The following is a 19,198-nucleotide window of genomic DNA, read 5'->3' on the forward strand; positions in this document are numbered from 1 at the left end:
TCTTCAGTAGACAGTTAGAGTGTTATATTGTAAATAGTGCTATCTTCAGTAGACATAACAAGAACACTATGCCGTTATAACTGGCTATATTTAGACATCCAAAGCAGTTTGTAGATATATTGCTATCTTCTGTAGACAGCAAGAGTATTCAATACAATACAATACAATACAATACAATACAATACAATACAATACAATACAATTGTAAAATTTGTATAAAATGCCAGTATCCATAACAAGTTATTACTCAGTGGTGCTCAGAATATGCATTTGAGAACAAATGAGCCTTCAGTATTTTCTTAAGAATGTACATTTTGTGAGTTTCTAAAGTTGAATGGCAAAGAGTACCATAGTACTGGTGCACCACTAGAAAAAGATCATCAACAGTAGGTTTGACATTTCCACTTGAATTGTATTGAAAATTGAAAATAACCAATGTAATCACTGCAGAATTGGTATGATATTATCATATTTCTCAGTAACATGTTGGAAATACTGTCTTCAGTTGACAACAAGGCTAGTGGGTACTATGTAGAGGTATTGCTATCTTTCAGTAGATAGCAAGAGTAATATGTAGTAAACATTGCCATCTTCAGTAGGTAGGAAGAGTCCTATGTAGAGATTTGTTATCTTCAGTAGACAGCAAGAAAATTATGTAGTAAACATTGATGTCTTCAGTAAACAGCAAGTGAGCCATCTACAGTTGACAGAAACACTTTGTATCAAGTATCTATAGTAGCCACACCAAGAATACTGATGAATGTAGTATTTCATTAAATTTCTAAAATAAAAAAAGTTATTTAAATACTATGTAGTAAAAATTGTTATCTTCAGTAGACAGCTAGAGTACTAGGTAGATATATGCAAGGGTGCTATGTAGAACTGGCTATCTTCATTTAGTTGACAGCAAAAGTATTGTGTAGTACACATTGCTATCTTCAGTAGACAGCAAGGGTACTATATGATGTATTAAACATTGCTGTAGCACATTGTTATCTTCAGTAGATAGCAACGGTTCTTTGTAGTGAAATTGCCATATTCAGTTCAGTAGACATTAAAATTAATATAAAGTAGTTCAATTCTATATCAGAGACCATTGGCAAGACAATATTGAGTAAGTGCTGCCACACCAGGGGATAATGATTATCACTGACAAAACTGTCAGGTCAGTGTTAAGCAATGGGTTTTAGCAAGATGAATTAGGTGTATAGTGTGTAAGGCATTGCTATCTTAATAGCAAATGCAATGTGTAGTCGAGATTGATATCAACATTATTGAAGACATATGTATATAATGAAAGACAGAGATAAAAAGACTAAAGCCTCCAGCATACTTTCCTGCCGCTGCGGCAAGCGGCAGGGCGTTTCAACCAATGACAAGCCTTGATTGTGTCCGTTTGTCTGCAATACGCGTGCGCCACGCCGCTCAGCGGCTAGCGGCAGGGTAGTATGAAACCAGCATAAATCGCATCTGACGTCAAGGCAAAGGCGCGCTGTGATTGGTTGCCACCCTTTTGACCTTGGTTACCGTCTTTTTATCTCTGTCTTTCATTATAGTGTAGCAGACATTGGGCTATTCCAGTTGAAATCTACATACCATCATGGAAGACATGACCTTAATCTCCCACATGTACGAGGGGGTATCAAAAAGTTTTAGAAATCGCCCAGAAGTGAAAGAGCTATATCAATGAAATTTTGTCAGTGCAATCGTTTGTCCTTATGTACATTATGGTCCAAAAATGGTCTCATAGGTATGTTCACTTTTTTTACAGGTGGCACTAGATGCCAATAACCCGCTGCCCTAGTTACTGCGCATAAACTGCAAGATTGAGAAAATTGAGGCAAGCAGCATTATTGAAATCCTGCTTTTGAAGGGTTGCAGTGCCTAGAAAATTGATGATGAAATGAAAGTTATCTTCGGTGGTGATTGTGATATGTCACTGTCGCTTTTTGGAAAAGGAATTTTTATTTCATCACAGATTTTCTGGGCACTGTAACCCTTAAAATGGAACTTAATCATGGTGCATGCCTCAATTTTCTCCATTTTACTGGTTATGCGGTTACATAGGCAGGTAGTGACATCTAGCTCCTGTAAAAAAAAGTAAACATACCAATGAGACCATTTTTGCACCATAGTGTACATAAGGACCAGTGATGGCACTGACAAAATTTCATTGATATAGCTCTTTCACTTCTGGGCATTTCTAAAACTTTTGATACCCCTCGTAGGGTGTAGATTTCAAATGGAGTCACCCATTTAGGTATGTACACTCCCTGTGTGGAAGATTAAGGTCATGTCTTCAATAGGGATGTATAGATTTAGCCCATTGATATATCTATTAGTCAGCACTCAGCAGCAGAATAGTGAGAGGTGTAGTACACTGCTTAAGGTATTTGGTGCAAAAGGTCCTGGGTTCAAAATCTCTGCAGGCCCAGAATCATAAATCTGCAAGTCAAACTAATAACTAAACCCAATTCACTCTGATTTCTTTCAAGATACTGTATGAACTTACGAATTCAGGGAGTACCTGTAGTTTGCCACCTTTAACCATGAACCTAACCCTAAACCTAACCCTAACCCCATATATCTTAGGTGGCTGGTGAATATAATAAATAATGTATCCTGATAACCTGTTTCAGATGATTATCATTTCTCATCATAATTATATTTAGGAAGTAATTTAACATTAAACTGTGTGTATTAATGGTTTCCTTGTCTCAGACAATTAGGCTTCTACTTTCTATGTAGTTGATATTTGACATGGATGAATTGAAAGGTAGATATTAATAGCCTTGTGATCAGTAAAGCATAACTTATTACAACATTGAAGGACCATATTTTATTGTCCCCCATTTTCCCACATTATACTGTGGCGAGTGTGGGGCTCAGCTCAGTGGTTAGAATTCTCGCTTCTGGTGCATGAGGTCCCAGACATTAAGCCATTGGTCCCTTATACAGAGGATCCATACCTGTACATGTAGCTTGCAGTCAGTTTCGAGAAGAGTAGGGTATTAATCCCCGACTGATCCCAACCCATCTTGGTATTCAAATGGACCCTAACGGAAATTCACAAGTGGTATTCTTGGGTATTTAAAAACAACCAAATAAATCCAATCAAATTATTGCATCAAAGGTGAGATATTGGTACCTAATGAGCTCTCAGGACCTGGATGCTAATTTAGTAATTAGGTCGCTCATTATTAAGCCAGCTGGAAGTCAAGCTTGACATTTCTGACACATATTATACTGTAATTTGGTATAAATAAACATTTTTGTGTGATTAAATATCTTGAGTTTTGCACATTGGCACTTGCAAACAAATGTGTCATAAAATGTTTGTTTAGGGAGGGGTTCTTATTTGGTCAAATATGGTACAGAAAATAAAATTTGTGGCAAAGTGCTTTTCAAGATATGAATGCCTTGATCAATTTTAACAAATGAGGTGTCATTTTAAAGCTTGCAAAATGCTTTCAAAGCAGAAAATGGACTTCACCTGCAAAATTCCCTCTTTTGATGGGCTGCATCATATATATTTGTTGATTAGCTTATGGAAAAAGAGATTATGAATTAATGTTGCAATTAATGATGTGTATCATTTCACTTTGTAAATGTAATATGATATATCGTTTCATTTTATGAGACTTACTGACCTTGACCTTCAATAGCTCCCATTAATAAAAGAAAGTGCAATATACCTTGGAGTCGTCTGAGTATGAAACTGAGTATCAGACATAAACAACAGAATCGTGTGCTTCATTGTGCTTATAAACATGACTAGGTAGTAGGTACTATTTGGTGGATGTAATAGTAAGCTAATAAACACAAGAATATTGATATAATGAGGCCATCAAAAAAGGTTTGATTGCCCTTTCCCGACCGAATCAAACAATCACAGTCACTTTTTTTTCCAAAGTGGAAATGTAATCTTTTTTAACATTTTGATGGAGTTCTCAGCACTAAATGTTGGTTACCATAATCTGAATTTGCTAATATAAAGCAATCATAATTACATCGTTGACAAACAAATCATCTTTGCCTTGTGAACAAAACATGACATTTTTAACATTGAGAGAAATATTTCTCTCATATGGATTAACACCAGTAACATTTGATATCTACATCTTTGTATGAAAAGATGTAGAATATACATGCTGTGCATCTTTACTAAATGACCAATAATATGTTTTTCTTTACTATGGCGACTAGCGTAAGTGCTGTGCCCAACATCTATGTGGTGACCAGGATTATGAAGTGGGTCATCATAAGCAAATGGCTGTCTTAAGAAAACTTCAAAAGGCCTAATGCACCATGTCATGTTGTATTAAAATGCGTTTAAACACTTTATTTGACAATGGGCAGATATGTGCCAAAGACTTATGTCATCTGGGTCATTTTCACTAATAGTTGTAAGTCCTTTAACTCATCATAAGAACAGAGTTTTGGAATTAAATCTAAATTAAATTAAATCATCATGAGAACCATTGTAAAGATTCATAACTCTAACATAAATCCTATGGACAAATTATGATGGGTTCAGGACTAAAGATTATTATTATTATTGATGACATGTTCATCTTTTATCCACATTAACCTGTTTGTGATTTGTGTTTGTATTACAGGTGCTGTGATACTCTTAGGTAAAACCAACATGTTTAGATTTAATCATCCAGCTGAAGCAGCAAAACTCAGGGAAAAAAGAGCTGTGAGTATCCATGCTTTTCATACTTTTTTTAGTTCTGTTAAATCTTTAATAGTCCCTCTGTAAATGCTTTAATAGTCCCTCTGTAAATGCAAGTAAGTTGAATGTTATTTATGACATTAATGATCAAATCAATTCACAAAACTATGTTAAAAGTCACCTCAGGAAAATAGAATGTAGACTACAGTATGTGTTTAGGAGCTAATGAGGAGTTGGACATCATTGTGTGCTTAAAATTTTCTGTGATCTCTTTGGGACATTTTGAAGTCGGAAAAAACATTAGGACACATACTTTTTCAAAAAATAGTGCAATATTATTGTTATATTTCAGTTATCTGCTCCTGAAAGGAAGTATACTCATACAGTGAGTAGTTGTTAGCTTTAATACTTCCAACATTTCTCACCTCATTGTTTTGTTACACATGACATATAGTGGGAAATGAAACTTTAGGGCATTTGGATGGATACGCTTACTGTACCAATGTAAATTCACTTCAATTCAATTCAAGAGTCATTTATTTCACAACTTTGGTGGTTTTTTTTTCTACCTACTCATAATGATGCAAGTTTTTGTTCACTGTTAAACTTTTGAAGAATGACTAAGTCTCGGGCCCAGGTGGCTTGTGTTTCCTAAACAACCCATCTAGCGACACACTCGGGTATGATGTCTGATTCCCTTATTTGAAGGAACCTGCAGAACTTCAAAAATAGAATGTAACTTACTGCCTGTATTTTTGAGAGTCATGTGCAGGTTTTAAAGTGGAAATTATTCAACCAATTGAAACATTTGTTATCCAGAAAGAGTTACATCATTAGAAATTTTGTTACCTGTATTTTTGAGAGTGAAAGTGGAAATAATTCAGCTGTTTGAAATCATTTTTATATGCAGAAAAAGATATATCATTAGAAATACAAAACCAATCAGTAATAATTATTTTGAGGCTGTCGCAGACAGTTATTATAGTGATGAAGCAGCACAAGCCGGCTGGGACAGGCTATAGTGTGTCTTCATCTCAAGTTGAGAGTAACACCATGTTGAATTTCGCAGTGGCAGATTTGATTCAATGCGTTTACGTGGTTGCATCCCCAGCATACCAACAAATTGCCCTACGTATGTACACATCCAGCGGGATTAGGTTAGCGCGCCTGATTTAAATCTGTCACCATGAAATCCAACATGGCATTACTCTCAAGTTGAGATGAGACAGACTATAGTCTGTGCAGCTATGGCCTTCACACCTTGGTCACTGAGTATTCACAATTAATTTTAAACAGTCATGTATTTTACACTACCTCCTTTGACATACATGCAATGACCAAAGTGTAGTAACTGATCAAATAATTATAAGAGTACTCTCCAAATGCCCATAATGACACTACATTTAAATGAATTAAGTCCATACATTACAAATCATAATGGCCATTAACCATGGCGACATATACACAAGCCATCCATTATTTATATGTGAGAAATGCTTTCATGAATGTTGCTCATTATCATGGTAGTACAAAGGGAGGCTGTTAAGCTTATGCTATTTACTGAACAGAATAGAAATGTTCAAGGGATACCAGAAAATATGTAGTTTTTTTATTGGCTATGACTTCCTTTACCAATTTTTACAGGGATTTTTTGTAATTAATTTTTATTTTGATACAGTATGAAAATGCTGTAGTGAGATAGATATAAGAGGAAAATTATTTTATAACCAATGAAAGTTACAAGTTTTCCAGAGTAGCATTCATGTTTTAGACCAGTAAGTTCTCTTAATCAAAGAAAATTGTACTTTTTTCATTTGTTATAATCACTCATTGTATAGATGAATAGAAAGGCATTTATAACAGGAATCCATTACAATAACTAGTTTGATGCACAAAAGTATTATCTAAAACAATTTTGCATGACCTTCTAAGACCAAGCTCAATTTGAGTAGAGAATAAATATAGTACAAATTGTTATTAATTTTGTTCTTAAGTCTCTACCTCTTTTTACACATTTTTATCACCCAGCTGCTTATTGCCAGTCCCATCACATTGCACTCTCTCTCAAAACAATTAGCAGGTTTCCTATAGTCCATTTGGCCTTCTTGAGACAGTTGCGTCTGAGGTGGTACATTTACGATCAAAAGTGGTGGATTTGTAGTGATCAATGTGATGCGAAGTGACTGGGATTTACAGATACATCGTCTTTAATCGCGCATGTATAACACATGGATGCTATATATCCAGGAAGCCAAATGGACTTTAGTTGTTGAACACTTGGGTAAAATCTATCAAATAAGTTGGCATAGCAATACTACTCATCAAGATCCTTTCACATTTGTCAATGCATGTGCCCTGTTTAAAGAATAAAAGAGCAGAAAGATCCAGGTCAAAACTGGGTCATGCAATGCTATGCAGCTTGACCAGTGAATGAGTTTTAATTATTGAATAATATGATTTCATACACTCCTAGATAGTGAGAACCAATCAGAGCAATCGTTAGTAAATTGCTAGCTATGCATAAATGTTGTATAATTTCACGGGTGCCTACTCCGTGTAGTACGCGCAGTGCTTTTGGACGCGTTCATTTTTTTTTGCGGGTGGATGCACTTATATTTGTTGCATTTGTCAACATTTTTTGTGACAATTTTGTTATAAAATAGCAAAAATCACGGGATTTTTTCTCGTTTATGAAATAGGTTAATAAATGCATATCACTTGTTGCTCGAGAAATTGTACAAAATAATGCACTTATACTGAGATGTTGAAGCGTCTAATGCACTCCCCCCTTTGGGGCTCGTGCATTAGACGCATCAACATCTCAGTACGCGTGCATTATTTTGTACAATTTCACTTCCAACAAGTGATACTCATGTATTAACCTATAATCAATTTACAAATCAGGACACACTTTCATACTTCCACCTTACACGTGGAACATTAGCAAAAAAGTGCCAGAGGTCTGAAATAGGGTGTAGTTAACAATTCATTTCTTGTAACTTTTTAACCTGCAACCAAGCCTAACTAAATCTTTGACCATATTATCAGGAAACTCAGTTGATGGTTTCATACAAATATTTCGTGGTATTTCATTCTATTATCCGCAAGCTTCTTGTTCAATGTGGATAATTTTCTTAGGTTTGGGGGCCCGGACCACATGCTCAAAATACTTTTTCTTATGCTCTCCAGTTTTCTGGTGCTGCCCTTGCCACTGTTTACTTTCAAATGAAGACTTATATAGCTTTCTATGATGATGTGGCATGGTTTAATTGCTTTAACGGTAGTTGTTTGTACGACAATTTGAATTTTAAAAACTAATATCAATTTTGAAATCAAACTGTGGGTGTGTGTCTCTGTGGGTGATGTATATGTCTGTGTTTACACTTACTACACTTGAGAGTATTCATAATCTAATTGCATGTTTTGACCTAATGTTGCATTTGAACAGGCCACCAAAAAGAGGAAAGTAAGTGTTGAGATATGATTAATCACCTGTCTTGTTTGTCATTTATAATGTGGAATTTAACATAGAATATGCTATTTCTGTCTGGGCAAGACTGAAAACTCAAGTCATACGACTGGCAACCTAAGTTAGGGACCTTGACTAATGAGTCAATCATCTTATAATTGAAGACCGAATTATAAAGATTAGTTTACGTCTGATGTCAGGGCAAAGGCGCGCCGTGATTGGTTGCTGAGGTGCGCAGTACGGCATTTTTGGTCTAGTTGACAGGACGCCATACGCAAAATAGTCTTTTTAATTCGGTCTTCAATTATAATAGACAACTTGAAACTCTTTTTCCGAGGGCATGTTACTTTGATGCAGAGTCAACTCAACTATATTGACTTAATTTAGACTTTGAATTCAATGGACTCAGATTTGCGCCTGTTTCTTTTTACTGGGTCTCACACTCCATTTAAGTTGGACTCCGGTTTTATAGTCCAATTGGGTTCATCAAGGCAGCTACATCAGTGGTGTGATCATAAGCAGTACATCTGTTCAAGTACAAAGTAGCTGCAACAAAGTACTGATGGTCACTGCTTGGAGGAAGCCAAAAGGACGAAAGTGGATTGATTCAACTGTACTCGGATTGTGTTGTAATCAAGACAGAGGAAGGGGAAAGTTACCAGGAGTATTGACATTTTACTCCATTGGGCCCAAGAGTCAGGAATGTCCAATTCTTTAACTTGGGTTGCCAATATCATGATAAAGTTTAAAATATGGGGAAAGGATTCATGTTGAAATTCCATATTGTAATGTGTGTGTGTATACAATGTTTGCTGTTATCTTTGTGTGAGAATCTGTCCTATTTTATGCAAATATATGTATTCCTTCTTTCAGTTTTACTCTTAGTATTTGAAATTAGTAATTTAAAGAACTGTTAGGCATAGGAGATTTCACTAATCCTGACTGATATGAGTATTAGTCTATTTATGGAGAAGTATATGACTCTTTTTTTTTCTAGAAGGCTATCAATCTTGATAACTTTTAGTTACATTGTTCAATTTGTATTTTGTATTAAAATGATGAAAATGGAATGGGCTATTCCAGTTGAAATCCATATGCCCCATGGAAGACATGACCTTAATCTTCCACACAGGGGGTGTGCATTTCAAATGCTATTACCTACTCCCCATTCCAGAAAAATACAGAACTAATTTTTTTGGATTAAAAAATATCATGTTTTGCCAAATGAAACATAGCTAAATCCTAATCCTTTGGTTAGTCCTAACTGGCAATAAAAGTCAAATTGATTATTTTTGCAATTTGAGGGAAAATGGTCCAAAAACATGCAATTTTACATGTTTCCTTACAATTGTAGTCACAAAATTGTAAGACTTGGCACAAGTCTAAGCATACAAAATCTGGAGTATAGGCTAAGAGTTAGCTCATAATTTTAATATTTTATGTTATTTTTGCTAATTGGTTATGAAAAAGATTGGAAAATATGTTTTCCAAAAATTAGAATGCATAACTTGATATTAGCCTTTGGTCAAGTCTTTGGGCTTCATTGTCACAGAATACGAAAAGGGTCGAAAAATGCCCTAAAAATGCATGTTTTTGGCCCTTATTTCCAAATATTGAACAAACATTACAATTTTACTTTCATTGCCAGTTAGGACTAATTAAAGGATTAGGATTTAGCTATGTTTCATTTGGCAAAACAGGATAATATTTTTTTTATCCAAAAAAATTAATTCTGTATTTTTCTGGAATGGACTTTGGCTGAATTAACGTAACAATGACATTGAGTGCTTCCATTTTAAATCTACACCCCCTGTTTGAGATTAAGGTCATGTCTTCCATAGGGGGTGTATATGGATTTAAATGGAATAGTCCAGTTCTTCTAATTAAGTATTATATTATGAATTTCAAATTGAGCTGTGCAGTTTGACTAACTGTTGAACATTGCAAATATGCTCACATGAGAGGGGAAGATATTGACATACACAAAAAAGAAAGAAAAAATAACAGCAAGCAGAATAACAAAGGAATTAAGGGTAGTAGGGACAGTTTGCCTTTGCGGCCACATTTGAGTCAAATTTTATTTTGAAAAAACCAAGCAATGCTATTACACTTTTGAAAAACAAATGAGGTTCATGATGTTGTTTCACCCAAAATTCCTGATTCTTTTTTTTTTATGGTAATACCTTACCTCCTCATGACCTGCTCTAAAAAAGAGGGAAAATCATCAGCCCTACAATTCATCAGAATTGTGTGAACCTTTCACATAATGCTGTATAACATTTTAACATGAATACTGATAGCGACTTTAAATGAATCACCTTTAAGCAAAATGTTCTCCTTTAATAGTGAAGTCATTTTTGTATTATATATGACACTAATTAGTTGAGCAAATAAAATGTCAAGAAGACAAATATGGTAATGTATTTTGCCGTCCTCCATTGCTATATCTATTAATTCAATCAATATAGGTTACGCCTTTGAAATGTGTGCTATTGTTTGAGATGCAATGATATGCAGTTAGTAATTTTTTTATAAAGATTTTGTTGATTTATTTTCTTCAGTCAAAAAATATCTATTTTGATGTGGATCAATCTATCCATCCATTAGTTTTGCCCCAGTTACATCCATGAAAGCCATATGCCTATACAATTTCTGGCAATTGTTTCTATATTTTTGTTAATCTTTCACAAAATGATAGAACAATATGTGACATGATCTAGTCCATGGGGCCAAAGGCAGCAAATTTGAAATTGAGATAACAGCAAAAATATGCAGTAAAAAAACAATAAAATACAAAAGAAAATACACATCACAACACTTTACAACCAAGTATGCTAGACCTTTGGTGTTTTCAGTATATGATAGCTTAATGTTTGTAAAAGGTAATAACTCAATTGTCAAAAATGCCTCCTTTGGCCTCCATGGACCAGATTGTGTCACATTATATTAATGATCATTTTTCTATCAATTGTATGCCACAATAATGAGGTGAAGTGAAAGAAAAAAAGTACATGCTAGCTTGACCGTTTAAAGGTGGAGCTCTATGGGAGACTTACTAGTTACGATAATAGGCCTAATACAAAATTGGTATGTTTTCCTACCAATGCAGCAAAGTTATAGTTGGTTCCAAAGAGGTCTAATTAAATATGAAAAAAAAATTAGGTTAAAAAATAAATATTTGCAAATATTTTATAAACGTTGTATTAAATTCACACTCCCTTTGTGGAAGATTAAGTTCATGACTTCTGTATGATGTGTATGGATTTCAACTAGAATAGACCAATGCATGTGGTATGATTGTGTGCCAAAGGTATCATAGTGTTTGGTCCCCTGCTAAGATATTAGGATTTTTGTATTTATTTGACAACGCAACATAATAATAGCATAAAGTACTTTTATGGCAAAGAGCCACACTTACTCAATATAATACTGACCTCTCACTCAGGAATTATAACTTGGCATGAAATAAGAATATTCATGATAAATTGTTAGTTGATACAAACTAGTTGGCATAATGAGATGATACCAAAACACAAATAATGCATAAGTTTTGCTGTGAATCTGTGATTATGATCATTACAAACCACATGTTACAAACATGACAAAGAATAGAAGCTAAACATTCAAGTCAAACTACAATCTACTATTATTAGGAGTAAGAAGACTAATGTTTAAATAAACCTTACTGACAGCTAAAATATATAACCAAAAGGCAATGATTAATGGAACTTTAGCATTACTGAGCCAAAAAATATAACCGAAAGTTGTGATGATTCTTTCATATGTATAATTTAAAATTGCTTTGCAATATGTTTTTTTATTTTACATTACAAATATGGTTTCAGCATAAAAGACAATTTGTATTCATTTCAGACATATTCTCAATATCTTTCATCCAAAGTCAAGTACAGATGCATATAATAACAAAACTGCTGCATCACCTGCTCCTCTTACCATGCTGCAAATAGACACTTGCTACTATTGGCATTGTGCTTTCATCCACCATTTAGCCTGCTGCATGTATACAGCTAGCCATGCTCAATACATTTATCTTATTGCCCATGCCTGTCACACTGTACACACACTCAAACACACACCGCTCGGATATCATCAAAACAACTGCTTGCTTGTAGTCTGCTGTGTATGCATTGCTCAAATCTTACTTACAAAACTAACATTGCTGTGAAATTATTAACCTGATGTGATTTTGTATGCATACATTTGCATGTGATTTGCATGTTAATTTGGGACTACCCTCTTGGTCTGTACACAGCCTAGGAGACGGAATAGTACCATCACCCTGCGAGTTCCTAACAATGTAACCGTAAGTACTGTAACTATAATAGTGGTAGTGGTTGATTAATTGAAGAGAATGAATGAATGGTGAGATGAATAGATAGTTGTAATTGATATTTCACTTCTTCACTTCTCTCATCACTGTCCTGCATATATCACTAGTACTCTATGGCACAAATTAAGCACCAAGGGAGTGAGGCTTTTAGCCAAATTTGTTTTTCCATTGTAGAAAAAATGCTATTTTGATGGATTAAACACGGCTTAAAACATTTTAAAAAAAGAGAGAGAAAAAAAAGAAAGGTTAAATTAATTCCTTGATCAAAAGGTATGGAGCATCCTTTGGTAAAAATTTTACAGCTTTTTCAGCCTTTAAATATTAGGTAGATGGAATTCCTCAAAAAGGCCATATTGTAACATCAACTTCTCACTTTTCTGCACAGCTCATCATAGTTCATATGTGCCTTATTACGTCTTGCTCACCATTACTATGTACTTTGTTGATTCAGTGCTCCTGTCCTGTACTGCACATTTGTCCAGTTGTATTCTTAGTATTGCACTTATCTGCTATTGAGTATTGATTAAGAAAATCCTCAGGGTAAACACATCTTTTTAGACTTTGCACTCATTGTGTTCATTACTGGTATTCAAATCTTTAATTTCCTATTGATTATGTTTCCTGAAGAATTAAAAAAGTTTTGTTGAATGAAATATTTTTAAATAGTAATAACTTTAAAATTGATTTGTCAGCTGTCCTTATGTCATAACGAATTTCCCTTAAAAACACGGTTTTTAGAACATAAAGAACAACTACAATTTAATGTATGGGTGTTTCCTCAAACATGAAGAGGAAATGAACTACTTTTTATGCATATTTTGGATGTTTTGTTGGTTGATCAGTGGAAATGGTTCTCAGTCATGTTTTGGTGTACTCTGTGATGCAATGTACATCCCCTTTATAAATCCAAAATTTATTATATTATTTTATATTCAATAAATATATCCAATTGAATATAAATATATAATTATTACGATTTTGTTGGTTTCTTTAGACATAAAACATTTACTGGCACCCATCAGCTACAATCTTCATTGCTAAAGTAATTTCATCCTACTTAATATATTCTATATAATACTGGTCAATTATCTTTGAACTAAAACAATTTTGCCAGTGGTCAGGTCATTTGTATAACCACAATACTATAAAATCATTTATTTTGACCGATAATGCTGCTATCTTTCCTTCAAGGTTGCTCTATTATAATACACAGATACTGACCTGAAGCATTCTCACTGTAGTACTATTCAAAAAGTCAAGTCTATTTTAAGAATTGAAATTTCAGGTGGAAAAAATCAATCTTTTTGTAAAAATTATAATTGAATTGATAATACATTAGAGTTCGTTAGTTTACCTCAGAAGATATATTGTAAATTATTCATCCATGTCAGATTTTTGTTAAGTGATTTGTTCTATGTTTCAAAATGATTGCACAAATTGCAAGAATAAAACAAGCATAGTATTGACACAATGTGCTTTGTGTCGCTTAAACCATGGTAACGTGCATGCCTAGTGCCTGTAGCGTACAACACACACACGACTCGGGACTTAATAATATGGCTTACATGTTTACTGGGTGACTACGGGTCATATGTTTTGAATTGATGATGCGGAGAGCAGTGTGAAGTAGTTATCTAATGTGTTGTTGTGACTTAATGACTTTGGCGTTGCTACCTGAGGAAGCCATGTTTTGGTAACATTTGTAAGTCAAATTTGAAAAAGCATTTGAAGTGAAGAGCTGAACCCTGCCATGCAGGAAGACGTTTAGATCCCTGGCTGGGTTTATATGTGGATTTTTGATACATTTAGGAAATTGTGAAAAAAGGCTTTTTCTGAAACAGTTCCCATTATTAGTATGTGTTGGTGGGTAGGTGTATGGGGTGTGTTTGTATGCATGTTTGTTAGTGGGAGGGGTGGGTTGGTGGGTGTGTGTGGTATCTTAGTGGGAGGGGGTGCATTTGTAATTGCCTGCAAATGTGGACCTACATTAGGATACACACATCACAAACATGGACACCCTTCTAACCGTGGATGTCCATGTTTGCTGGCTATAACCAGGACAATGCAAGTAACATAATTGGTCCACGTTGAGGGGGTTCAGGACAGATCACGGTTGGATAAGAAGTTGTTGGGTGTGTGTGGGGTAGGTCCACGGTGTGTCGATTGAAATCGGGTGTGTGTGTTTTCGTTAGATAAGTTTAAATCATATGCAGGAAAGTATGAAACGAGCATAACAAGTAAAGTTATGTGGATGTCTTCACACACTTCATTCAAGTCTCCATGTCATTGCTTCCCTCAAGTTCAAGACCTTTTCAGTAGCATCTGTCAGAAGTGCCATTTATATTACTAATTAAATGACAGGTCAGGGCTGTATATACAATAGATATGCTAAAAATAAAGTGGTGACAATTAATACTTCTCTTCTTGTGAGCTATAACCAGTCTCATACACACATATGGCTAATTATGCATCCTTTACTGCTATTATTGATGTACATCCTATAGAGTATTTACATAACAATACATTGATGAATATCATAATATTATCGTACCTTTAGGTATCACAACTAACTAAATCAGTAACTTGTCACAGAATACCAGTTGTTATTTTGCATCATATTTACTCGCTACTGGGTATGCAACTCTATCCTAAAATGCTTGATAATAATGCTCATATTGTCTTGAAGATATATATTTTACCTCAATAAAAACAAAAAAATGTAAAATAAGTACTTAAAAGTACTTATTTTGATCATAATATGATACAAATTTTTATCAACAAGTTGCTCATTTTGGACTCACAGTAATCTATGCCTCATGCATAACCACCTGCTACAGGTTGTTGTCATTTACTCATTCATTTATTCATCTTCATTTTCATTTTTAATATAGTACTAAAGTGTAAGTCAACAATGCATGCTAACAGAGAAGCTATAGATGGAAATGAACTTATGGTTTTTTCTTTCTCTTTAAGATTATAATAATTACATTTGCTTGAATAACATTTGACCTTTTCATTGAAATTTTGATAAGGAGACAATATAGTTTCATGAAACAATAACATAAGGCAAAAGGAAAGGAAGACATAAAATCTGAAGCGCTTACAGTCATTTTGTTATTGTCAATTTAAAGAAAAGTGGATTTATGTGTGTTCTGATATAACTGCATTGTTCAATATTGCAAAAAATATATTATATGTCACAAATAAATGGTGGCTATTATAATGCACTGTTCAAATTATGCAAGAAGCAATAATATACAAAATTAAACGAAAGGAAGACTTAAAATCAGAAGCACACTCTTTTGTATTATTTTGAAGTAAACAATGTGCAAAACTGTCACCTAATAGTAGAAAGTGTGATCCCTGCATTTATGTCACATTCAGTTAGCATTTAGATCAACTTAATTTGACATTTTGCTTTCTGCTCACTTTTACGAGCACAATTGATATGGCCATGTATCATGTAACATTTACAAGGGATTTTTATTTGAGTGATATACACATTTAAAGCAAACATTTCGTATTCAATATAAACATTTCATATTAAGTATGTTTATACCTAAAATGTGTTTATCACCAAAAGAAGTAATTCATATTTATTAATGCATTTTGTATCAAATTAAAATAAGAAGGACAATATGTTGGGTGATACTGGAAATGTCTGTATTTAAAGTATTTGCCTTAAATATGTAATTCTTCCATTTCTTGTTCTTTTTTCTTTTTTTCATATTTCATTTTAACCTTTCTTCTATCTGTATCCCTGTCCATTTTCTTTCTGTTTTCTTTGTCTCTTGTTTCTCTTTTCTTTTCTTTTACCTGATCTTTCTTTCTGACATTTATCTTGCCCTCTTGTGCTCTCCCTGTCTGTCTGTTTATATGTACATCTCTCTTTCTCTCTCTCTGTCATTTCTATTTCATCATCTCTTTACCATGTTTCCCATTTCCCACAAACCATAATGCAATTTTGTCCCGGGGGGGGGGGGTTCTTCCTGGTTGAAGGTATACGGGATGTGCCACGGTTTTGGGGTACCTTTTCAGCGATTTTGGTATATCGATGGGTGGGTTTTCAGTGGATACCAATGCGCCCAATTGGGCGCATTTGGGCAAAAATGCCATTAAAGCGCCCAATTATGGCAAATTTGGGTGCTTTTTGGGTGCTTTTTCTTGAAAATTGGTATTGGCAAAAACAGCAAAAAGTAGGTATAGAGAAAGTCAGCATCCGAAAGTCTGTGTGGCACACTCGTACAAAATCCCGAATTTTGTTGTTGAATTTATCATTTATTTATTTTTAGATGTTCTTTTTTAAAATACCTACCAAAATCATGATCATTTGCACTAAGGGCTCTTTTTGAAATTCCCTTACACAGGAAGGTGTGCGCCATCCTGCAGCTTTCCTGTGCTAGCCTTTTGTTAAAATCCTGTGTGATTATAACACTGCAATTAGCCACTTCACTGACTTAAATTAGGAGCGCGCTTTCCTGACCGAGCTTTCCTAAGGCGCGCGCTTAGCGAGGGGAATCCTGCCTTCTTTCTGTGTGAAAATGTGGTAGGGTATTTCAATATGAGCCGTAATTTATAATTTTGCTTGTAAAACAACCCATGCTCATCAATACAGATATATAAATAAAAGTACAATACAGGTATATGGCTTCTTTATCCCTGCTCCATACTACTAATCTCATGCTCATTGCTCAGTCATATTTCTGTTTCATATGAAAATATATATAGATTTATTTATATCATATTTACTGTAACTAACAATGGAACTATGTCTTACTTGCACTACTTTATAATAACAAATTGTAGAGATGATAATAATTCCTCACCAATCAGTGTGGAATAAATCACACCAGCTTTGAGCATATTGTAAGATCAATGGTAACGAGAAAGCTGAGTAAATAAATGCTAATGACCCATAATGACAAATATCACCACATAATGAGGAAGCACATTATGTAAGGGCCACTTGATAATCAGCTTTTATGGCTTAGATGGGCAATATTGTCAGAATATCAGTGTAATTAGTTTTTTAATGCTGTGAAATAACCTACTTTTGGCAAATTGGCAAAGTTTAATTTGTTCAAGTGCTATGATTTTAATTTGAATATCAAATTTGCATCTGGTGGCTCAGAATTGTATAGAGTATCTTTTTTTTAAAATCCTATCTTATCAATGCTATGGTACAAAATTGTTGTAGAACTGAACAACTTTACAGTGCTCAATTTCTGAGTATGGAACAACATTACTATATTTTTTCTTTGTTTCACCACAAGTCTCAGCCACAGAGTGCATTTTCTAGTTGGCTGCACGTTTCACTTAATGTGCTTTGTGAAAAGAATTGTGATAGACTGGTAAAATAATGCATTGTGTCTACATCTCTACATGCATTTTCAAAAGGAAAAATCAGTTTGGATCCTGCAGTGTATTTCTACTACTTCATGAAACATTCAGTTTTGTCGAGTAGGCCATTTCTTTCCTCTCATCCATTAGTGTTCCTGTAGAATAGAATATCCTCAAGCTTTGGTCTCTTTGCAGCATCCTGCCGCCTCTCGCATTATTGTTTATGTATATTTTACATGAGTGGGAAGCCATTCTAATGAAAAATCAATGTATGAATGTTATAAATAGACAAATGGATCTGAAACAGAGATGATTATATGAAATATTTAGAATTTAGCTTTACATTGATGGGAAACAGATAATACAATGGAGCAAAAATGGAGGCAATTAAATGAATATTTAAATTTAACTATGGTTAGGGTAAAATGTTGAATTAAACACAAGAAACTTACCCTGGTATCAATCTATGACAATTGTATGTTCTGCTATATATAAATAATACAACTAGACAATTGGAGCTGAAATAGAGATGATGAAATAAAATATTTTTTATCTTATTATCATTGGGGAAGAATGTTGAATTGAACAAGCAAATTAATTCACTACTTTGCCAGATATGGAATTGGAGAGTGGAGAGAAAACATCAATCTGGAAAGGCAGAAGATCTTGTGCTCTTCATTATACAGACAGATTATATCTTGTGATTAAGAATATCCTATTTTTAATTTCATGTTTAACAAAAGCTAAAACGGAGGTGGTGAAGTGAAATATTTAGATTTTGCTGTAAAAATTGAGGTAAAATGTTGCATTAAACACAAGCAAATGTGCCAAATTCACCAATTTTCCAAGATTTTGGAATTGGAGCGAGAAGATATAAGCAGTAATCCGGAAAATCAGGTAATTATATCATGTGATTTAATGAAAATCCTATATTTGATATCATATTTAACATATCAAATGTCTTGCTTCATTTCCGAGGAAAACTTGGTCAAGTGTGTAGCCCTAGTTCTGTAAAAAAATATATCTTTACTCATCATTATTTTCACACACTTCCATGTTGCAGTTAGAATAAATGTTTTAAATGTGTGTTGAGATGCGCAAAGAAGCAAACCAGTTTTTATACTAATGCATGTATCCAAATTTTGACCAGCAAATATGAAGAATTTTAAATTTGTGTTTAAAAAAGGACGTAAATTTTAGCGCGGATGTAAATTCTTACAGTAGAAATGTATTTGAATCAAGCATGTGATAGAATACCAATGAGAGATGTTTTTGTTCCATATGAGTTTCCTTGTGAGTGCAATGACTTCAAATGTAGGAATTGTTCAAGTGGAAGGTGCATTGGCACAGGTAATTAACA

The 19,198-nt window shown here is 34.1% G+C and overlaps 1 protein-coding gene across 1 annotated transcript in view; it reads left to right on the forward strand.

The window, feature by feature from the left end:
• LOC140152647 (uncharacterized) overlaps positions 1-19,198 on the forward strand; it is a 155,329-nt gene that overhangs the window by 93,075 nt on the left and 43,056 nt on the right. The window contains 2 exon segments of the mRNA XM_072175075.1: positions 4,620-4,702; positions 12,421-12,471. Of these exon segments, the coding sequence (XP_072031176.1) occupies positions 4,620-4,702; positions 12,421-12,471 (134 nt within the window).

Source organism: Amphiura filiformis, chromosome 5, assembly GCF_039555335.1.
Source record: "Amphiura filiformis chromosome 5, Afil_fr2py, whole genome shotgun sequence".
Classification (NCBI taxonomy): domain Eukaryota; kingdom Metazoa; phylum Echinodermata; class Ophiuroidea; order Amphilepidida; family Amphiuridae; genus Amphiura; species Amphiura filiformis.